Raw genomic sequence first — 24,621 nt, 5'->3', positions numbered from 1 at the left:
CCCGGCTGAGGGCTGACAGCACAGTGGTTTTCACAGCAGCCTCTCCCGCCTCCTCACCAGCGCTAAGGATGTCCGACTGCAGCTTAGGCCGGCTCCCCGCTGGCAAGTGGACATCCCCCGAGGGCTGCCGGGCTGCCAGAGGGATGTCTGATTGCCATCTTAGGCCCAATCCCCCGGAGAGCAGGCCTAAGCCAGCAGGTGGACAGCCCCAGACTGCGAGAGGGCACAGACTGGGCTGAGGGACCCCTCCAAGTGCACAAATTTTTGTGCCTCTAGTTTAATAATATGATCAGCTGTGAGGCAGTAATCCACCTCATTTATGCATTCATGATTTCGCTGATAACTGAAATAGGCACAGGGTAAAATTTTCATGGAAATGAAAGTGTGTTCAAATAAGGCTTATAATGATGTAAAAATACCTAAACAGCAAGGCTGTCATTGTCAAGTAACAGACTTTCTTTAAATACCTCCATGCTTATGCTTAACAAGGGTGCCCTGAACATGATCATGTAAGTTTCATAATGGGACAAAACAAGGCAAAAGTTGAATTCCAATGTAATTTCCCCCCGTGGGCTTATTCTTTTCGCAGTTGGTTATAACTGTGACATTTTTGAAGCGCAGAGTACAGGTCAGCGCCTGAGGCAGTGGAGTGGAGCTGATAGATGTACCATTTCTGTGTTCCTATGAGAAAACATTTTGACAAGCACAAAAATACCCTTCACATCCTGTTTCCTCCACCTGTTAGACAAATGGCCTTTAAAACACAGGTCATCCTCCACGGGAAAGGAGGGAGAACACAGGGAAGGAAACGAATGAGATTTTTATCAGAGCCCAAATTTATGCATTCCTGAAAGTGTGTCGCGAAGGAAAATTATATCCTTGTCCCATTAGCTTTAGACAGTTCTGCAACAATAAATACCTTCACTTATAAAACTCTTTCAATTTAAAAACTGAAGTTGGGTGGGAGAGGAAGGTCATGGGGTTTGGTGCGTGCACAGCTTGTATGAAAGGCAGTGCAGCCTGGGGACCAACGAGTCTTAGTCCTTTATTTCTTATCAATATACTCTGTTATCTACCTCACCAGGTTGTAGAACTTGAGCAGCTTTTTAAAGCTCTATAAAAATCAGAAATAAACACGTTCAGATCTTTACAGTGAGTTATTTTTGAAATGTTTTCAAGGAATCAACGTGATGTTTCTTTCTCCCTTATCACTCTAAACAGAATGACGAATTTGCAAATATTTGCTTTATTTACATAAATATCAGCCATAATTTTCCCAGTAAAATGCAAGTTATAGCACAAACTTGTATTCTGTTTTGATAAATATAGATAATGGTTTCTAGGCAAAGTTACTAAATTTTACCTACCTACTTTGGGTGGAAGCAGTTATAAACTTACAGAGATTGTGCTAAAATATGTTCCCATTATTAAACTTTATAGACTGGAATATACTCAGTAATTAAACAATTGTTAATAATATTTATTGTCATGAATATTATTTATAATTTTAGAAAAATCCAGTACTACTTTTTAATTAACTTATAAATTTTATATTATCTCTACTAGCAACATTCCACATTGATGACAAGGATGTTACTCTGTGTGTGGTGTCTTTATTAAACAATGCCCAGAGATGGGTTTGACTGAGTTTTTGAGTGATTTATTTTGATTTAGTATTAATGTAAATATCTGTAATATATCAGGATACTATAATCAAATAATTTTTATTTATTTTATTTTATTTTTAAAATATTTTTTTATTGATTTTAGAGAGGAAGGAAGAGGGAGAGATAGAAACATTAATAATGAGAGAGAATCATCGATTGGCTGCCTCCTGCACACCCCTACTGGGAACCCAGCCCACAACTCAGGCATGTGCCCTGACTTGGAATCAAACCATGACCTCCTGGGTCATAGGTCAATGCTCAACCATTGGGGCACATTGGCTGGACATAATCAAATCATTTTTAAAAAGAAAAATAGCCCTAGCCAGTTTGGCTCAGTGGATAGAGCACCAGCCTGAAGACTGAAGGGTCCCAGGTTCATTTCCTGTCTAGGACACATACCTCCATTGCAGGCTCCCAGCCCATTCAGGAGGCAATCAATCAATGTGTCTCTCTCACATTGGTGTTTCTCTCTGTCTCTCCCTCTCCCTCCCACTCTGTAAAAATCAATGGAAAAAAATATCCTCCGGTGAGGATTAAAAAAATGAAATAAAATAAATAAATAAAAAGAGAAATAGCTTACTGAAATTCAGGTACATGAAAGTTAAGCCTTTCTTAAGGAGTAGAACATTTGGTTGTATTTAATTCCCAAGTTGAATGAGAAAACAAAAATATATGCATTAAAAATAAAAGAGTAATCTCTCAACAACTGTATATAAGCATGACACTTTCTTTAAAGGGCTTTCATTTTTCCACAAAAGCTTAAGAAATAAGTCAAATATATCTTGTCTTCTTTAAGCAATTGAAAGTAAAACAACATGCCTTCATTATTATGTAGTTATATACTTTAGTTCTGAAGTCACAGAATGAACCCTGAACTCTGATCAGACATTACCAATCCTGTATCTCTGGATTTAAGTAGAATCAGAGTAAAAAAGGTTCACTGATAAAAAAAGAAAAAAAAATTCATCCTCATGAAGCAAGCAACTATAAAAACAAAAACAACAAATGTACCTACCATCCTAATGACAAGCCAAAGGGGTCATATTCATATGTAAATGCAATTATTTCACTTTGAACAACTTTATCTGCAAAAGCAGAGGAATTAGTACAAACAAAATTCCATACAACGTCTCACAGAGATGTCCAAAACTTAATAGTTTTTGCTACCATTATCTGAAATTGTCACTACAAAAGAGATTGTAGAATAATGTGCCTCATGTAGGAAGATTACCTGCAATCAAGGTTTTGGGTTTCAAATGCAGAAAGTTAAATGTATTACTTAAAAAACAAAAACATAAACAAAACACACAAAAAAACCAACACTCTTGTTTTCATTTTTATGCTCTTATCCCCCAAGCACGCACACATAAATACAAGCTTGCCAGATGCAGTATCATGGCATGATCAGCCCTGGAATCTTTGAGATAGATTATGTTATAAAGTTGTAATTACCTTTTTGATGTTACTCTTGCTTAGAGAGGGTCCCTCTTGCAATGCAAATAAATCAATTAGTATTTGAAAGTTAAAATGGTTATAGAATCCACATGGAAGTATTAGCATTAAACATGGCTGTTATCACTGCGTTTGCAAAACCTACAGTGGCTAGAGCCCACAATATCCTTGTTGGCAAAATTGCCTGAATTTAAAAATTATGAACATTTCATCATTAGTTGTTCCTTGAACTTACTCGGAAGAATTCTTTTGTTGACCCTGAATCCAGTGTTCCGTAGGCAATTTCTGTTTGTTTGGCCAGATCTTCCGCACTTTCTATGGGGGAGACCATGCGCTCCACCGTCAGGAAAGCAGCGAGGTTAGCAGTGTAAGACGATATAATGATGAGTGTAAAGAACCACCAAACACCTCCAACAATTCGACCTGAGAGGGATCTAAACATGGATAAGATAATGCGCATTTTCCTTTCTCCAACCAACAGAGAGAAAGAAAAGAAATACCATCAATTTTCCATGTGGTTTAAAAATAACAACTGCAATATCATTTTATTTTCTGATAATCTACTCAAGAATGATTCTAGTATTTCTGTATGCTTTGATGTTGCCTATGCTATATGAAATGTATAAATGCCCCTGAGAATATGGGAACTTTTTTCTTTTTATTGTTATTAGACAGAACTATGGAACTTAATACCTTTCCTTTAAGTACAAAAGAGAAATACTTACTAATTCATTGATTACCCCCTTAATATTTAGCATATTTGATATTAGATGCAACCTACATTATACTGAGATAAAACACAGAATCATGGCTTAATTGGCAGCATTGTTTTTCTCTTGGTGGCACATAAAGTAGCAATACCTATTAAAAGTGGGTGAGGTCTTAGATTTAAGTTGGTAGAAGACATTCTGAGAGAACTGGTTTTCACCTTAAGTCAGAGCTCTGGCAGGAAGGATGAGACATATGCCAAGGTGGGGTGGACCAGATGAAGATCTAGGATTGGTCTCAAACTGATTACATTTCAGGATTTGTTGCTAGCTCAGTTCTTATCAGAGTGAATGAGTGTTATGTCCTGAAGCGTCTTTACATACTGGCATAAAAATGTTCTCTTTGTCCCTGCCAACATGAGACCAAAGTGGGTGCTTTGTTAGTGTGTAGCAACAACATTAAAAACTGATGCTAAATCTAAAAAAAAGTTTCCTCCTCACCCTTTCTCTGGCTATCGGGGATATGTGGGTGAGTGTGAGTGCAGAGGAAAAGTGAGAATAGAATCAATAAAAAATAAAGGGCATATTTATAATTGATCTCACTCATTGGGACCATCAAACTATTTTAAATTCCTGTAAAAAATTGTAAACATTTTTTTTAAAATGTGAGGACACATTTCATGTTTTCCATGGTATTTCTAGCTTTAAAATGCTCTCTTCTTAACCTATCAGATAAATGGCACTTGTTGATTTTAACTTAGTATTTGCTTAAGACTAGTTTTGAAACCATTACTCCATTTACTTTGATTTCTTCATTTCATCGATTGAGAGTTAAGGATTTATATTTCCATGTTAGAATTTAAGTACATTTACAGCTTCCCTGGGCCTTTTCAAAAACAATTCTTTATTATTGAAAGTATTATATATGTCTCCTTTTTTTGCTATTGACCTCTCCCTGGCAGCTCCCTCCCTCCCCCACATGCTCTCGCCCCCCTACTGTCTGTGTCCATTGGTTATGCTTATATGTGTGTATACAAGTCCTTTGGTTCATCTCTTACCTCTCTCTTCCCTTCCCCTGCCTTCCCTCTGAGGTGTGACAGTCTGTTCTATGCTTCTATGTCTCTGGATCTATTTTTGTTCATCAGTTTATGTTGGTCATTATATTCCACAAATGAGTGAGATCATGTGATATTTATCTTTCTCTGACTGGCTTATTTCACTTAGCAGAATGCTCTCCAGGTCCATTTCCTTGGGTCTTCAGGAACACAAACTGTTCTGTGGCTAAATTGTCTCTTTTTGAGAATGCATACATTTCTTTAAAAAAAAAATCCATGTACTTGTAACACTGATATAAGTCACTATTTAAATTTAATTTTCAGTTTTTTCCTGCCTTCAGCTACTTTTTCTAAGGGCAAAATTGGTACTTGTTTATGCACAGGAGATTGGCTGCATCTTTGGCAAACAGAAATGAAAAACATCTCAGTGGCATCCAAAAAAAGTGAGCTATGACTCCACAGATAGTGAAAAACACCTCTATAAAGCTACCATAGTATTTGCATTGCTGACTCTGCCTACTGCTTAGCTTGTCATATGTTGTCATACAGAACAATGCATATCTAGTACCTATTATATTATCTCAGGATTTAGAAAATGCCATGACAGAAATCTCCCTTCAGATACATGGGATGTAAATAAAATTCAAAATTAATTTTTAAAAATTAAGACCAGCAACAGTAACAAAAATATTTTATTTTGAAAAGGAGACAAAAAGAACACGAATCCCATTTTTACAATTTAGATTTTAGTTTCTGTCTGTCAAACCATTGAAGGAAATATTAATACTAAGTTATTTTTTGAGAATTCTGGTGAGTTGCATATGTAAAATTTCCATTGTGATGTATTTATATATTATGCTATCTTGGAAAATTTGGCTATGACTATGTTCAAATTAATTTGGAAATTGCAACATTTTTTTCTCTGTTTCAAGTAATGCTCTGCCTTCAGGGGGAAAACATGTAAAGAGATGATTTGTACAACACTTAGCAATACTGGGGAATTGGTGAGAAACTGTTGAGACTAACCTGGGTGAAATGTCACATCCTTGCTGCATAAAAGCACCCAGGGAGAACCAGAGGCTGTTAAAGATGCCAAACTCATTGGGAGGTTGGTCGCTGGGTCCTTCCTTTCCATCCTCTGGCTCTTCTGTGTGCCATTCATATGGACTAAACCTACTAACTAGGAACAAGACCACGCTGACACCAATGTAGGCAAAGACTATGCACATCCAGATCTCATAGGCCAGAGGATCCAAGAAGGAGAACACTCCTGGTTTAGATTTCTGAGGCTTTTTGATCATGATAGATATGCCCAGACTCATGAAGGGCTTAGAGAAGTCAATGACCTCCTCTCGGACCAAAGTGATTGTCAGAGGGGCAATAGCAATCTCTGCTTTCTATAAGAGAAAAGACACATGGAAACACATAGGTTAATGCTCTTTGTGAAGCAATTAGCACTGGATTGATCCACTCACAGCTAACCAGTTACACATTAGCTATACAATTTCTTTTCCCAATGCCAACAATGACAAATGCAAAGGTGAACAGTTGACTTGTTTTCTTTCATAAGATAACTAGAGGCCCGGTACATGAATTTGTGCACAGGTGGGGACCCTCGGCCTGGCTGGTGATTGGGGCCAAGAGGGCCCGGGCAGGGGGAGGGACTGCGGGAAGTTGGCTGGCCATGGGAGGTTGGCTGTGGGAGCACACTGACCACCAGAGGGCAGCTCCTGCATTGAGTGTCTGCTCCCTGATGGTCAGTGCATGCCATAGCTACCGGCCGGTCATCCAGTAGTCCGGTTGTTCGGTTATAACGGTCGCTTAGGCTTTTATATATATAGATGTGTCACTTAAATTGCACAAACTACTATTTTTATTGGTGCTAGTAATTAGATAAGAGAAAGAAATGTAGAAATAGTAGACATAAGCAAAAATAACTTCTACTCAGATAATTGTATTAGTCTTTAAGGATCTAGGACAGCAAGAGGAGGAGACAGCCTTTCCATGTGGCTGAATTTCTGAATTTCTTGGCCAGGCATGCTATCTTGCAATCTTTTCTGTTTCATTTGAAATGTTGCCACGGATTCATTACTTGGCCACCCCTTAATATTATGCAATGCAGCTTTTAAATAGTCCTTTCTTTTTTATTCCTTCCAATTATGAGAAAAACCTATAAAATCTGTGTTTTTAAGACAGAAGAAACCCATTGCTTGACTGTATTTTCCAATTAAACACACACACAAAAATCTGGAAATTGGCATTTGTTTCTTCATATTTACATACTTTGATTTTTCACCTTCGGGTTCTAAAAAAAGATACTGGAAAACAGTGGATTCAATTCTCAGATATTATGATCATAAGACACCAGCTTACATTTTAATTCATTGATTTTAGCTATTATGGGGGTCTTTTTCCAATATCTCTAAAAATTGGAAACAGTGCCCCCATTTTCTCCTTTTATCTCATTGTATTACTGTGATTGTTTATTTAAAAAACCTTAATAAAATAACAGTGAGTGTTTATTGAGGGAGCATGTGTCTGATGTGAAACTAAATATTTTAAATGGCCGCCCATTTCACCCTCATATCAAGCTTATGTTTGTCACTGTTTTATAGATGCTGAAACTGAGACTCAGGTGAGCTTTACACATCACAGCCGCTCTGCGATTTGACCTGTGCTTCTTCCATTAAATCATGTCATCTCTAACATCACATGAAATAGAGTGTGAAGAAAATACTGTAAATTGTTACATGATCTACAAATGAAAAAAATTATTATTATTTTAAAAGGAAAGTATTTGGCATTGAAATGGAATCTGAGACATACCAGGACATACATGTTATTCATAGAGGCGGCCACTCTGACATTCACCCCTGCAATGGCCAGCAGCTGGACAGAGGGCTCCTGGAGGGCTGGTCTGGGAGTGTACTCTGGCCATCCTGCTACCCCCGGGTGGCTGAGGATTCACTGCACATGCCTTCAAGTAGGAATGAACCTAGTTCACACCATACACACCCGGATATGTAAGAGCCAGAGTCATTGCTGGGAGGTTATTGTTTTATCAAGTTATTTTACACAAGTGATAGAGGAACTAGCTATAGAAACAGTATATAAAACAAAACCAGAAAAGGAAGAGAAGATATCTCCATTCCCTTCACCTACTTTTATTTTTTCTTTATATATGCCTTGTTAGACATTGTTTTATTTTAATATATTTTATTGATTTTTTACAGAAAGGAAGGTAGAGGGATAGAGAGTTAGAAACATCGATGAGAGAGAAACATCGATCAGCTGCCTCCTGCACATCCCCCACTGGGGATGTGTCTGCAACCAAGGTACATGCCCTTGACTGGAATAGACCCTGGGACCCTTCAGTCCACAGGCTGATGCTCTATTCACTGAGCCAAACCGGTTAGGGGTAGGCATTGTTTTAGAAATAATATCTTTCTTATATTAAAATGGGATAATGCAGAAAATCATATTGTATAATTAATTTTCTCTTCTCAAAAGAATATGAACTCATTGTCATTTCAAAATATACATTAAAATAAGTTTTAATGATTGCAAATATTTCATTATGTGAAAATATCACAATTTGCTCAATTTATTATTTTGGGGGATATTTGCATTGTTTTCAGTTTTATACAATTTATAACACAAATGATGTGAACATCCTTGAAGACAAGTCCTTGCACATATCTTAATTATTTAAGATAAACTTCTAAAAATGTGATTGCTAGTCTAAATGGGTACAATCTTTTAATACTCATAATATGCTTGCCCAACTTTTCTCACAAAAGGTTATGCAAAATTTCTACTTTCCCCAGCACTGTGCGAATGCACCTGCAGCTTTAAATCGTGGACAACCATTGTCTATCTTTATTCTATTTATCTTCACTAGTTTGCTAGCTGGCAAATTACATCACATTGTGTTAATTTGAATTTGCTTTTATTAAATAAATAGTCACTTGTACTTCTTAATCTGTCCATATTTTCCATATGGGGTATTCATTTTTTTTTACTTACTAATTTTAAGTGCTTTTAAATCTATTCAAAATATTCTTTTATTTTCTCTGTGTTGCAAATATTTTCCGTATTCATGAATTGTTTCATTTCCATAAATGATTTTCAACCATTTTTTTTTATCTCATGGCACACATAAACTAATTACTAAAATTCTGTGTCACACCAAAAATATATTATATTTTTGCTGATCTGACAAACAAAAATAGATATAATCTTAATTGATTTACACTGGATAGCTATTGTGTTGGCTGTTGTCATTTTTTTTTTATTTGACAATCTAAGGGAAAAGAGGTCAGTGCCCCTGACTAAATAGTCAGGTACAGTATTATACGCTTTACAAATTCTTGTAGCACACTGGTTGAAAATTGCTGACTTAGTTCATGGTATTTTGTTGCAATACACACATTTTAAATTTTGTTGAAGTCATATAAAATTACCTTTTTTGTGTTTTCAGCCTTTGATTTCATACTTGGAATAAACCTCACATCATATGATCAATCTCAATTACATATTATTTATTTATTTTAATTCTTTATTGTTAAAAAGTTTTACATATGTCTCCTTTTCCCTCCATTGACCTCTCCTTGCCCTATTTTTAATTTTTTAACCATACATATTTTAATCTAGCACCTATAAGGATAATCTCTCTAAAACTTATTTGGTATACTACGTGATGATGTGTTACAAAATTGTTAATTTTCCTAGTAATTGTTCAGCTATCAAGAATAAATGAATAATGCACCCTCTCATTGATTGGAAACACCACCTTTCACGTACTACATTGTTCTGTGTAGTATCTTTTGGAAAATTTTTATTTATATGTTACCACTAATGAGTGAAAAACCTTAAAAGGGAAGAAATATGGAGAGAAATAAAAGAGTCTCCAGCTTAAAAAAGTAGATACAAAAGAAGACCAACATTGGATTAAGGTGGTGACAGTGATGTTCAATGAGGATACGTTCAAATTCTGAAATTGGTGTTTGGAAAGAGGTCAGTGAACAGAGAAGATACACTGGGGCTTTCCTCTACTATCATTGGATGTGCTGTGTGTGCCTGGCTCCATTACCTCTCAGCAATTCCGAAAATTAAGTGTAAACTATCTCCTGCAAGAGCTCGGTAATACTTTAATTCAGTAGGACCTCTGGAGTGAGAGTCATGAACCAGCATTTTAACACATGGTAGGTTATAGAACATACTTTGAGAAATATCCCCTTGGATGAAAATACACACAAGTATGGCAGGGACCAGAAGGTCCTGAAGCAGCGCACCGCAGGTCACAGGATGGACGTGAGCAGGTGTGATGGGCAGGAAGGACCTTACAGTGTAGGGGAGGTTCTGAGCCTTTGAGTCACTGCCCTGTGGTGTGCGGAGATCACAGGTGTTTCACACGTAATCTATTCTAACAATTACAGTAACGAAGTTAGCAAAGAATAAAGAAATAATAATAATAGTGTTAGGTAGAAGAGAATGGATGGAGTTTTACCTAAAACCCTGGGAACTGGGCATTCATGTACTAGTAAGTGTTGAGAGAGAGAGAGAGAGAGAGAGAGAGAAGTACAGACTTAGCAGACACCAGAATGGAAAATACCAAATCTGTAGAAAGTGTAAGAGGCATGGAAGAAGATTTCTTTTGAGAAAAAGTGGATAACTGAAGTGGCAGAGATGGGGATGTTTAAATCCTCTCAGATTGGCTGATGAATGAATGACTATAATGAGTATTAATCACTGTTATAATCTTTCTCTCTGAGAATGGCCTGACTTCAGACTTTTGATTATTGTGACATGTGTACTACTGATTTTGTTTTTAATTGTGCTACTCTCTTCATATAATTTATTTTCATTATTTAAACAATATCCCCCTAATAAAATGTGGTCAGAACCCTTGCAAGAGGTGAGCTTGGACTGCCCAATTGGTAGGGACTCTGGAGGATATATATAAAATGACTTAGAGAGTAACTCATGCATAACTAATTGGTAATCTAATTTTTTTTAAAAAAATATGGAACGCTTCACGAATTTGTGTGTCATCCTTGCACAGGGGCCATGCTAATCTCTGTATCGTTCCAATTTTAGTGTATGTGCTGCCGAAGTGAGCACAGTAATCTAATTTTTTTGAGGAGAAATACTCAATACTGTTTTCTGAAGGAAATAAAGTACAGTAGAGAATTATAATAACCTGGATAATGTTCACATTTAAAATTGGCTTATTTTGTCTAAAGCCTAAAATATTACCAAGAAGCACAAGTGTTAGGAACCCTTTTCCTTTGGAATTTAAAGCTCAATATCAAATTGATCATGAGCCTTGGGATAAAATACTTTTTGATTTTTTACAACTTCATTCCCTGCCCCACCCCCTTTTAGGTCACCTAACTAGTCAGCAGTTCTTGCAAATAAATATAAAATAACTGATTATTTTTTAATGCCAAACAGTTTCCTCTTGCTGCTGAGATGATAGCTACCGGACTGGACTGTATGGAGAATGTTCATCGCGTCATGGTTTGAAAAACAAGACACAGAATCATGAAACTTGGGTGGCAGTTCTGGCTTGGAAAGCAAGCCCTGGTGTACGACGTCATTTATGTTCTGAATCATTCTACCTTTATTCTTTTCCGGGGAAGGAAGACTTTCATAAAATCCTTCATTTCAAAGGGGCCTTGAGAGGATTAATCAGACAGACTGTGACGTGAAGGTGACATTTGTGATCTGTGAATTGGCTTATAGGAAATTTCAGAAGAAATTGCAAGTGCATGTGACTTTTATTCACTATTAGGTGAATAAAATGTACTATTCAAGGCTGGGTTTCTGGACTTTGGAAATATACCATCACTAGCATTTAATAACTGCTTGTTTAATTTAGAATCTTTTGTAGTGGTAGCTGAAGAGAGCGATCTTGTTTTGATTCAGGCAGGAATGTGTACACTGAATTAGCCCTTGGCTATAAATGTGTACGCGCAATACCTGGGGAACGCAAAAGAAAGGGCATGACATGCTTTCATGTGAGGCCTGCTGTGGAAGAAATTCTAGCTTTTGTGCTTTGCTAGGTGTGAAAAAATTGTGGCATTGCATAAAGCTAAATTTACTGTGTTCAGCAGAATTGTAAGAATCTCACATTATTGGTGAATATTTTATAGATGTTAAAATAGTGTAGTGATCACTTCACCAATTACTTAAAAAACATTTACCAGAATTACAACCAATAGGGATATAAATAAACTAGTTAAAATGAGGTTCAACTTTATGCTATTGAAGGAAATCTGTTGCTACAATTACTAATGGATTTGTTTCGTAGTTCTCAAAATAACATGTCTGTGGGATAGAAGAATCAAACATGAAAGAATAATCATCACAGATACTGAGGTTAGTGTTGTTTTTTTAAAAATAGGACATCAGCCGAAATCGGTTTGGCTCAGTGGATAGAGCATCGGCCTGCGGACTGAAAGGTCCCAGGTTTGATTCCGGTCAAAGGCATGTACCTGGGTTGCGGGCACGTCCCCAGTAAGGGATGTGCAGGAGGCAGCTGATCGATATTTCTCTCTCATCGATGTTTCTGGCTCTCTATCTCTCTCCCTTCCTCTCTGTAAAAGTTCAATAAAATATATTTAAAAAAATAAAATAAAAATAAAAATAGGACATCATATTCTGAGTTTTTATCTTTTTCCTTATTTTGAAGTTATCAAACATTAGTTTCTCTCATTGCTTGGGAATTGCATTATTAATGAAATAGAGAAATAGTTGAACACCATATATGTCTCTTTGAATGTAACTGCAAAATAAAAAACAGTAATAGACATTTAAAAATTGATATGTGCTCATTTAAAAATAAGTTTCAGGTTTATGTAAACAATTGATTTGCTTACCCCATAAACAAGTTCTCCTACCATCCCATTCCAGATTTTTGTGTCTGCATCCCTTGCTCCATATTTTCCATCAGGGACAATGGCAATTTTATACTTGATACCAATATGTTTTGCAATTTCAGATGCCAAGTCTACACAGTATCCTTCATACTTGTCATTTCCTTCAAACATTTCATGATTTTTCTTGAACATAACATATGGGGATTCCTATAATGAGAGAAGTAGAACTGTAAAGGAGAAATTATAAACATTCAAAAATCTCTATGTAACTCTCCAGTTTCAGAATTTGACAAAAGTATTATATTTAGTATTGTAAACGCACTGGTTTTGTGTGGCTAGATATCAGTAGTAAAATAAGTATACAAAAATAAATATGCTTAGAAGTACATTAAATAGCTTTCTTTACACTAGATACTGAATGTGAAGTCTTTAAAATAATTTTCGATTGAGTAATCATTACATACCTAGCACTGTAACTCTGATGGGAAAAATGTCCATTAATAATCATCTAGAAAAGCAAAGTTATCACCTTTGGCAATGAAATTATTAGTTTCAAATTATTATATGAAGTTAAAGACTATTTAGTAGTCCGCCTCATGTAGTAAAAGACTAATTTAAAGTCACCTGTCTCCATATTCCGCATCTTGTTTAGACACAGTCAACTGTGACCTCCTTTAAGAAAAGAGCTAGATCGTTTTCCATTGCTCTCTAGCATGTAGCAATATGCCTTTCTCAGAGCAGGCACTTGCAAGTTAAAATAAAAATGAAGAATTAATAGTTTAAAAAACTGTATATACTTATTTGCATCAAATTAGCTTCCTTAAAATTGTCCAATATTTTGGATTCAATTAGAATTTTGTTCCATGAATTTTTATTCTATTCTATTACATGTCTTCAATGGGAGCCAACAATTTTTCTCCAGTTGTGACTATCAATTTGAAGCAAATAAGACAGAAAATACGATGAAGAATTATTTAAAAATACATATAAAATGAAAAAGTTTACTGGTGGCTAATATTAACTGCACAGTTTTCAGTTAAAGCACATGTGTGCATGCGCGCGCGCACACACACACCCCAAATTCAAACTCGTTAAAGGCCGTGAAGTAAAAGACATGTTAGCAAAAATGCATTGATTTTATAAATGGAAACTAAAGCCACCAAATAAAAGATAGCCCTGGCAAACGTGCAATCCACAGAGAACTCCTGGCCACATCTCAGAAATTTTAGTGATTTGCAGACAAGCAATGACCACTCTTGGCCACATCATTGAGATCATGTATTTAAATTTTATAAAATCGCATTGTATCATCCATTTAGTAATTCTGATACAAATCTTTTGTCTCAGCAAATTTGTAAATGTGAAAGTTTAACTTGCTCTTGGAACTGTGACTTAGAGTGTAATTTACTTTGCACAACATGGCAGTTCTACACTAATTGCTTTCCTAAGTACTTTGTAAGTGTAGAAGCTACTTTTAAAAACTTGATTAAGAATGTAAATGAGATGCTCTTTGAGTTTCTCACAGGGATGCCCTGAAGAACACTACTGTGGGCCACTGTCCAGGATTGGTGCTTGTATTACTTTCTTAAATTCTGCCTTAGGTTGACATGACTAAGTGACCCGGAAGTCTCTTACGTTTCCTTTGATTTGATAAATGTTTTAACACTTGAAAGTTTATCCATCTTTATTTTTTTAAATATATTTTTACTGAGTTCAGAGGGGAAGGGAGAGGGAGAGAGAGAGAAACATCAATGATGAGAGAGAACCATCGCCTTCACTGGGGATTGAGCCAGTAACCCGGGCATGTGCCCTGGACCAAAATTGAACCTGGGACCGTTAAGTCTGCAGGCTGATGCTCTATCCACTGAGCAAAGCTGGCCAGGACAAGTTTATCCATCTCTAGTTGCTTTATAAAATTAAGGCAACTAATTGCCTTTCCTTTCTATAGATAAACATTATTAGTTTATGGAAAACATCTCTAAATATAATGTTTTAAAGAAAGTTTATCGGTCTATAAAATTAAGGCAACTAATTGTCTGTTCTTTAGGTAGCTGGAAATTATTAGTTTATAGAAAACATTCTCTAAATATAAAGTTTTACAAGTTATAAATGTGGTTGTGAAAACGGGATTTGTTGCAAAGCACTATTAATTTCTAAGATATGCTATAAAATAGTAGTTAAAATGAGCTAATCTTTTCATTTTTCTCCTTTTTTATTATGATAGCTAATTAAAATATGGAAGAATGTGTAGAAAAAAGCAAGAAGCACACATTGTAAAATGCTTAACATTCTAATGGAAATGGGTATACAGCTATCACCTAGAGCTATTAGTACAACAAACCTAATAGCTTTTCAAATAAGGTGTAGCTAATGCTCACCTTTGGTACTAAGGTTGAAAATCTAAAGTGTCTGGAATCTTATATATATATATATAATTTTAACAGAAGTTTCTCTAGCTAGTATTACCATCTAATTTGCTAAATTCCTGCTACATTATTTTGTGAAGTGTTGCTTCCTTAAAAGCTGTACTTTGATTTACTCAAACATTTATTAAGCACCCACTGTATGCCAGGCAGTTTGCTGGGAACTAAGGGTACAAAAATAAATAAAACATGCCCCTTGTCCTCTTATGATTAATTGATGTTAAGTTCTTTAAAATAAGGGTAAAGGAGAGTGGTGAGGGACAATAATAAGAGTACTGGAAAAAATAATAGCTCTTATTATTTAGTGCTTACTTTGTGTTAGGTACAATGCTAACTTCTTTAATTGTGCCCTTTCATTTACTTTTCACACTGACATTTTGAGGCAGGCATTTTCCATTTTGCAGATGGAACAATTAAGGCTCAAGGAGGTTAAGCAAATTGTTCAATTTCACAGAACTAGCAGAAGTGGGAGTTGAACCTATAATTTGAAATACCTGAAAATATTTGAAGGTATTATTGCATCTGTCACAATATATTCAACTCTTTGAGATTCCATATGCTTTAACAAGAAAAAAAAAGGATAAGATTAAAGAAGTGAATTTCTGTATTTTTAGAGAATGAAATTCTTTATATGAAACTTGAGTAAACAATGCTCTCCATATTGCCTCATAGTGTATGGTGTATATAAGGCACTCAATAAATATAAAGATTTTCTGGTCTACCTGGGCTTCTTAAATAGGAATATCATCGCAAAGTAACAGGAACTTTGATTCAGGTGCCTTAAAAAGGAAAGCAGTGCTAACAAGTGCTAGGGCATCTCTCCTGAAACAGGTGTATGTACATATAACTTTAAAAATTAATTAGTGTCTTCTTTCAATCCCCTCCCTCCATTTTCTTTAGACAATAGGGGTCCATCATGTCTTTGTTTCTTGTCCACCAAACCAATAAAGGCTAAAAAAGCGTTCAGTTTGCTGAAGATGCTGATTAGGAATTTCGCTAGGCTTTTGCACATCCAGGGCACGCACAGTTGTTGAGATTCAGGGGAGGGACACATGCAGCACCAGACAGATAAAAGGAACTTACTCAGAGAGGTGGGAGAACAAAGGAGGGAAAGGCTAGGCTTTCCTTAAACAAAAGCGCTCAGCTCTACCCAATTGCTTTGAGTGGTTCTCATTTTTCCTTTTAAAAATGATTAGGGATTCTCAACACTCTCTCAACGTGCTCTTGCCCCAGCCTCAATCTGAAAATTTGTCCACAGGTACGGCCTTCACACACTGCATGCTTGGGGGGATTTAATACAAAGTTTTGGGGCTGCTAATACCAAATCTTTTCAATATAATGAGAAAATGAGTACAACCGAATCATTAAGGGTATTTGTGGGGAATCTTTGATAAGCAGCCTCATGGAGTTTCAGGTGTTCAATTGTGAATAAAAATGGAATGATCAGAGAAGTGGAATATAACCTCTTCCTTTTAGGAGTATAGCCTTCCATCTTTATTATCGACTACTGTGCCCTGTGGGACAATAGTGCCGTAGAAGTTATTTTAAAAGCATTACTTCTTAGTAATTATGAGTTTATTACTACAATTTCCATAACGGATACTAAAATTTCCATTTTACACCTGCTCTGCCATTTCAGGAAAGAGACCAATCTCTGTCTAAAGGTGTTACCTTAGGGCTTGGTTAAGAAAATGTTGGTGTAAATGAATTGAGATGATTTTCAATCAATGAAGTATCATTTTCCTACGGAGAAAATTTTTTTGGATTATTTGTCTTTAGCAAAAGTGAAACTATTGAAATAGATGCCTATTAGAAAAGCTTTACATTTTCTAAACATCACAAATATAATCATTAGAATTACAATGGGTAACAGTTAATAAAACCAGGAGTGTCAACCAATGCTACCAGTATTTGCTTTGTGGATATTTGCTTTTCTCCAAAGAATTTTAATAGATGTAGATAATTTCCTCCATGGGTAACATTTTAAAAGTGGAAATTAAAATGTTATTCAATTCAGAAAAAATAAACACGTTTAATGGCTGCACAATTTGAAGTTTATTTAAAATACTTTAAAAAATGAATTGACATAATCCTTTTGGAGGTAGGTGTGTGTATAGGGGATATTAATATTTGGTACAGGGAAGAAAATAAATATATCTGTATTTCCTTTACATGTGGGGTGGAAAAAAGTAGGTTTACAGTTGTTCATGTGGAAAATTATACAATAATTAATAAATAATAGTACAAGAATAAACTTTTGCATACTCATCACTGTAAACCTACTTTTGCCACCACCTGCATATTGTAGATTGTTGTACTATGTCCACATGTGTCTATTTAGAGTGCATCCACAAAATTGCACACAGACAAGATAGAGTCTAAAACATCTAAGAAATATAAAATTTAACCTCGAGCAAGATCAAGTGTGATAAGTAAAATAGCTTTTAGGTTTGTAACATAATTCTGACACTGTGGGAAATGCATTTGGATTCATGGGAATATTTCCTACAGGGTTGGCATGTTTATAAGATGATAAGAAATACTTTCTTAGTTGAATAATGCAGCATAAGCATCATTTAACTTCACTAGTAAAGACTGTGGGAAAATTGGGTTTGGCTGAAATATCCCTGAGTCATTTCCCCTTTTCCAGAGAGTTCAGCATCCAGGGAAAGAAGAGAGGCTGCAGGGAAACAGCCTCTCCTTCCCAGAGTCCACTGCAAGCTGCCCTTCCCTCGGTCCTGCACTCGTCCAAGCCACATGGCACATACTGCTGCCTTAGGTGGTTTGCAGAAATTATTATTTTAAATGTAAAAAGTTAATTCTGTATGGTGAGATGCTGATAAGTTTTACAGATTTTATAACATTTTTAGTTACCAAGACTGAAGATAAAAAATGATGAACATCTGAATCCAAAACCTTAGACCTTTCAACTTTGTAGTCATGATTTTCATTTGATGATATTGACAGTTTTACTTTTTTGTTCAAATTTAGCTAAGTTAAATTCAGTAAGACTCTATTCAGGTAGAATAAATTAGACATTAAAATGAACATCACATTATAGATCTACAACACAAAAAATAAAGTTCAACAGTGCAACTCACTAAAGCTACATTTTATTTAAGAATGCTGTGTAACATTTATATGTCTCTTGTCTGATTTCTCTCACTGGAATATATTTTCCAGGATTTGGTCTATTTTGTTCTCTTACAGATTTCCAGACTTCTAACTGTGCCTAATACAGAGTAGACGCTTAACAAATATTTATGAAGGAATGAATAAATGAATTTATCAATCAATTTTATTTAACAATAGCATATATCATTACATTGTAGCAACCAATAAATAACAACATACACAAAGGAAAGACAAATGGGAGAACAGCAATGCCACAGCAATTCAATCAGAATGAATCATCTCCAGTGCCATACACTCAGCCTTCTGCGTCTAGATATCTGTCTTGCATACATTACAATGTCTAACCAATTCCATCTATATTGGAAGTTCTCAATTGAATTTGGGGGATTATTACATGCAGATGCCAATATCTCGTTCATCTACAATGAACCATACTTTTTTTTTTTCCAAAAGGAACGAGGTGGTAGAGATGTCACAGGTCCCAGGTTACCATTTTTAAGAAAAGCAAATACAAGGAACACTTTCAGGGAAAGGATTCTGCTATTAGCTTTTTTTTTTTTTTTTTAAATTAGTGAACAATTATGTAGTTGCAAAGACCAGAGGTGTTATGTATATGAAGATAACATCTTTATACAAAAGACAGATACTAGTGTTGCACTATTTTGATAGCAAAATATTGATAATATCACTGTCAAACAACAGATAATTTTACAGAGTATTCTTTATGTATATAGGAAACAGTTGGATTTTTCAATCAATTTTCCTTACTTTTTTCTATAGCATGCTTCCAGAAAAACTAGCCATGCTTGCAAAATCAGTTCAATATTTTGGTTTTAAGAATTAAATCTCCAGTCCCTTTATTAACAGGGATAGAAAGAAGATGCTCCAGATTACTATACCTATAATGTACACTAAAACACTTTATTTTACACAGAACAGGCAAAATTTCAAAAAAATCTTTAAAGAAAACATTGCATATTCAGAAAATAAGCAAACAAATTCATAGATATTTACTTTTAGAAAATCTACTTGGAATTAGGAGCGATATAATTCAATTATTTACGTACAATGACCTCATTTCAAGGTATTGGAACTGATATGTCAGAATCCTAAGTGATTCTTTTTTCAACATCTATTTATTTTCTTGAGAAAGATGAGGATTAAATCTTCTTTTGTTCTTGTTTCCCAGAAAAGTCACAGAACTTAAAATTTTTTTTTCTGGTAGTCCAGAGTTGGTCATCCAGGAAGAATCCCATATGAAAATTTACATTAAATTTACTACACAGGAGAACAAGACTTGAGCCTTGTTAGGAATAGTCGAACACCGTGGAACTCAATTCTTTCTCGATCAATTTCTTAAAATAGGATTCTTCATCAGAGGCTGAAAAGAGGAGGACTGTACTGAAGTATGAATTTCCATTACTGTGTCTTTTTTAGGAAAAGAAATATATATGCATTGCTTTCCAAGTCCCATGCAAATATTACACAATTAAGTGAGAAGGTATATACTTTGCACTCTTACACAAAGATTGTGGTTGATTGGTTTCATTCTAAAATCATAAACTTCTCATCAAGACTTGGCAGATCAACATTAAATTGCTGTCTGGTGATGCAACACAGATAAAGCTAATTGCACATATGAAAGCTTCTCTCTGCATTTTTATGCTTTGACCTCAGTGTCAACATTTTGGAAATAACTCAGCATTACTGAAACCTCAAATTAAAATTACATGAGCTAAAAACTAAATTACATAAAATACTTCCACTTTATTTAGAGGAAGGGCTCCATAAATAATTAAAAATATGCTCTGCCTAACAAGACAGTGAGCTGAGGATGTGTAAATTTAAATTAGATAGAAAAGGTCACCGATTGTTGATCTCCTTTGACTAGCATTGACTCTAAAGGGCATGTTTGACTTTAGAAGAGAAAAACATATAAGAATTTCTATTATTTAAAAGGTAGCTGCATGAAAATCTCTTTGAAAAAGTAGCCTTAACATTCAGAGTATTTTTGTATTTTATAAGGTGAATGAATGAAGCAGTCATATTTTTCTTAATTCCTGGAAGTCCTATACATTATATTGTTATTGGTCACTAGTCAATGAGAAAAATAATCGGTGCAAAAATTCGTTTGCATTAAAAATAAACATAAAACAAAATTTATTTCTAAAGCATTCAATTGTAAACATGCTCATTAAAATCTTCACATTCATTTCTACACCATACAAACAGACAATGTGAATCATTGCCCAATGATTAAAATCCTTGAAATAATAATTTTAAACACCATTAACTAAGATCACATTGATATTTAAAAATATAATAACAATAATAATATGGTGTTTACTACCAGATATTTTAGGTTATTGGTAACTGATCTTTTTCATGTCCATTCTTTTGTCTTTTGGAATGTTAGCATTTCACACATTTCCAACTAGGGCATGACAGTTTCAATTTTTGACATTTGAGCATTTTTCTAAGAACAACAATGCCACAGAAGGTAATACAAATAAAAGTACTGAATGTACTCAAAGCTCAGGACAAACCTACTCAAAGTCTCATCAGACTTTTGTGGATCGGAGCACCCATGTCACCACGGCTTCCACCCTCCCTGTTCACCACAGCTGGGAATTAAAGTTGCCTGTGGACAAAACGGAAGAGCAGAAAGCATAGACCGAAACTTACCATAATAGTGGTTACAACCACTGTTCTGTTCTCAATAGCTGCTGTGTCATTGCCAAGAGTTGGTACATCTTGGATCAAGACTAATTTATCCATGTCATTCCAGTAACCAACCTGCCAAATAGAGAAAATTCTTGAAAACACATTTTAGAATATTCTTATGGGAACAATGAGTGATATTCATAAGAACACAAAACAAATGAAATACACAGATAAAAGAGTTTGGGAGTTATTGTTACTTGATGATGAGCCAGCTTTCCTGATGTTAAAGATACTGCCTGGTTATGCATCGGGCCACTTTACAGTTTAGCATTATGGAGCAGCCGAGGCATTGGGAAGGGGTGGCTCAAAAGGAACGTGGACGCAGGTGAAACACCATTTTATGTTGAGCTTCTCTTCTAGTGAGGTGCACTGGCACTCTCTCACATTGCAGGATTTTGTCAGCAATGGTACAGGTCTCACGGTAAAGGGAATAGCTATATTTACAAAGGGACATTTGTAAATATGGCTAGTTTCCAGCAAAAACAATTTGATATTTTCCAGCAAAACCAATTTGTGGTGTTTTTTTTTTTGTTTTTTTTTTTTAAAGCAACATAGAAACAGTTTTGGGTTTGACATAACCTAGTCCTTTGGTAACAGTTTTTTCACCTCTAAAATGCCAAACACATCAGAGATTAATAAAAAATATTCTTATTTTGAAAATCACTTTTACATTTTTAAATGAGATCTTTATCTTAATTTGTCATTTAGATTTGATGCCAACTTATTTTCATATGATAAATTAATTAAGTGTTTTATAAAGTAGTAAACTATAATGGGCCTTTTTTTTCTTTTAGAGAGAGGAAGAGGGAGAGAGAGAGAAAAGAGTGAGAGAAAGAGAGAGAGAGAAAGGAGAGAAAGGATAGAGAGAAGAGTGAGGAACATCAATGTGAGAGAGGAACATTGATTAGCTGCCCCTATAGGCACCCCGACATGGGACCAAATCCAAAACCTGTGTGTGTGCCCTGACTGGGAATTGAACCCTTGACCTTTCTGTATATGGGATGATGCTCCAACCAACTGAACCACACCTGCTTGGGCCACCATAGGGTCTCAAAGGAAGGTCACCTGCCTGTGCCACCATAGGGTCTCAAAGGAAGGTCAGGGGCCTTTGTATCATGCAGAACATTATGGCTACCGCTATTGACTGCTTGCTTTGCAACAGACACGGTACTCAGTGTTTTTGTAAATACGCATCTTAAAGTTTATAAACAAAGCAAATGCGGAAGTAGATGCTGTTATTATCTATGGTTTAGATTTGAAAACATATATTAGAATATTAAATACATTTCCCAAGGTTATACTCCAGTAGGGCCAGAATTCAAAACTCAGGTCTGTAGGACACCAAATCCATATGTGCTTTGTTATTATGCTCCAGCACCTCCCCAAATGGGTGCTTAGTTAATGCTTGCCAAACTTTTTTTCTTTATTTTCTGGATGCAGTTCCTAAGACTCATGTGTCTAATAAAATGTATGCAATAGCTCACTGGTCTCTTCACTACTTGTTCTAATATGTGTAGGAAGTCTCTCTTGCTTCCTTCAAGTTTCTAAACTGTTAACATCTGTGCACATATTGAAATAAAATAAGCATTAACATGTCAGAAAGAAGCACAATATTATTCATAAGTAGTTTATACATAACTCAATAACAGAATAGTTGAAGAAAAATTTTCATTAGTATGGCTTGCTGTACTTAGCACAATCTGAAATTATGAGTGTGTATGAATTCAACAACTATTTCCAATTGTTCATATGAATTCATTTGTAGCTGGTATTTATTTAATAACTCAATGCTCAATTTAATTTAAAAACAAGTATGCCATTGAGTCCTACCATCTCTCAGGTCCGACATGTACTTAAAAACAGCAGCATATTAGTTGTTTCCTATTAATTCTCCTTTCTACGGGACAAATGACATGGAAACAGGTTTTAGAGTTTAGCCCTTCATTAGCTGCAGCCACCTCCAGATCTCAGCAGCCTATTCTCTGGGAAAGACCATTTTTCTTTATTCCCACAACAGAAACACCATGGAGCTGAGGTACATTCTGGAGAGTCCTCACATGTTGGCCAGACCTTGACATTTTGCATTTAAAAACAACCTGTGATACCTCCAAAAGATAAATGATTTAGAAGTGCTGACAAAGTAAAATAACAAGCAAAAATTTACCCAGCTGTACCTATTCACCTTATATCTATTTACAATTCTGGTGAAAATAAAAAGCCATAGTTTCCAATGTGGGACCAATTAAGGCTGGATCTCATACAGGCCATGGGCTTATTGGAAAGTAAGATTATATGGAGTGGACAGTGATGCAGGGGTCTCTTCCTAAAGAAAGGGATCTGGAACTTTGGACTTGGAACCTCATATGACATGGAGGAGTTCCTCTCTAGTTCTTCACAACATTTTACAATTTGCTAGGAACTTTTCCCAAGCCTAATCTCATTTAATCAGATAGGGAACTAGGTATTTTCCTAGAGAGAGAAATGGGTTGAAAAATAGTTTTGTAATGCTAGAGCAAAAATATGGAAGCCTTCAAATCACTAAACTGGCAAGTGGTGTCAGAAAAATATTTGTTTTTTTTTTGGACTTGTTAAGATGAATTGTGTACAAATCTAATCTATATATGTAAAAGGCTAAGCAACTGACTATGGTAGGTGCTTTACTTTTAATCCTCACAACCATGCTCTAAGGGAGGTATGTATTGTCATCATTTACATATTTTAAAAACTGGGTAGTAGAGAGGGTAGTTTGCCGATAGGTATGATGCACACTGACCACCAGGGGGCAGACAGCAACTTTGCAGATTGCCCTCTCGCACTCCGGGACCCCTTGGGGCAGTGGTCGGCAAACTGCCGCTCAGCAAACTGCGGCTCGCGAGTCACATGCAGCTCTTTGGCCCCTTGAGTGTGGCTCTTCCACAAAATACCGACTTCTGCGCATGGGCCACAAAGTTTCAGTCACACTGTACGTGCGTGCCCGCGTGTGGTATTTTGTGGAAGAGCCACACTGAAAGGGCCAAAACGCCGCATGTGGCTCGCAAGCCACGGTTTGCCGACCACAGCCTTGGGGGATGTGGGACTGCGGGTTTTTGCCGATCCCCACAGGCCAGGCCAACAGACCCCACCTGCTGAGGGACCCCCACTCACAGATTCTCTTCAAGCCTCAGCGCTACCCCAGGTGCAGCAGGCCAGGGAGGGACACGGGAGGCTGGCTCCAGGGCGTGTCCCAGCCATCTCACCCAGTCCCACCCCACTGGCCACCTTCTAATTAATTTCCTTCCAATGTGCACGAATCTGTGCACCAGGCCTCTAGTCATAAGATAATGTGTTTACTCTTGTAAAATCTCCGTATTTACAGTGGACTTTGCCTACCAGAAAGGGGTTGCGTAGGGACTGAGGCCCTGTGAGGAGCCCCTGTTCCACTCCACACTGGCTCCTTCAAGAGCTGATTTGCTCACACTTGTCAATCCCAGCTCGAAAGAGCCTTAATGGACCCTCGGACTCAGATCTCAGCAGCGAGGAGCTGAGCCCTGGGGCTGGATAAGGCTTGGTCTCCACTGCCGCTCCATCCCTTTCCA

General features: G+C 36.1%; 1 protein-coding gene across 7 annotated transcripts in view; it reads right to left on the bottom strand.

The window, feature by feature from the left end:
- The window catches only part of GRIA4 (glutamate ionotropic receptor AMPA type subunit 4), a 417,768-nt gene that overhangs the window by 58,567 nt on the left and 334,580 nt on the right, over nucleotides 1-24,621 (bottom strand). For 6 of the 7 annotated variants that reach the window (XM_006761462.2, XM_015562433.1, XM_006761466.2 and 3 more), the window contains exons 9-12: nucleotides 21,008-21,118; nucleotides 12,765-12,971; nucleotides 5,908-6,278; nucleotides 3,355-3,553 (exon numbers count right to left, since the gene is read on the bottom strand). In XM_006761462.2, coding sequence (XP_006761525.1) covers nucleotides 3,355-3,553; nucleotides 5,908-6,278; nucleotides 12,765-12,971; nucleotides 21,008-21,118 — 888 coding nt within the window. Of the gene's footprint in view, nucleotides 1-3,354; nucleotides 3,554-5,907; nucleotides 6,279-12,764; nucleotides 12,972-18,467; nucleotides 19,704-21,007; nucleotides 21,119-24,621 lie in introns of those variants that run through there. The other variant, XM_006761465.2, reaches the window with a different exon arrangement.

Source organism: Myotis davidii, unplaced genomic scaffold, assembly GCF_000327345.1.
Source record: "Myotis davidii unplaced genomic scaffold, ASM32734v1 scaffold158, whole genome shotgun sequence".
NCBI classification, from domain to species: Eukaryota; Metazoa; Chordata; class Mammalia; order Chiroptera; family Vespertilionidae; genus Myotis; species Myotis davidii.
Note: the sequence above shows the minus strand (reverse complement) of the source record. Positions and strands in the feature narration are given on the sequence as shown.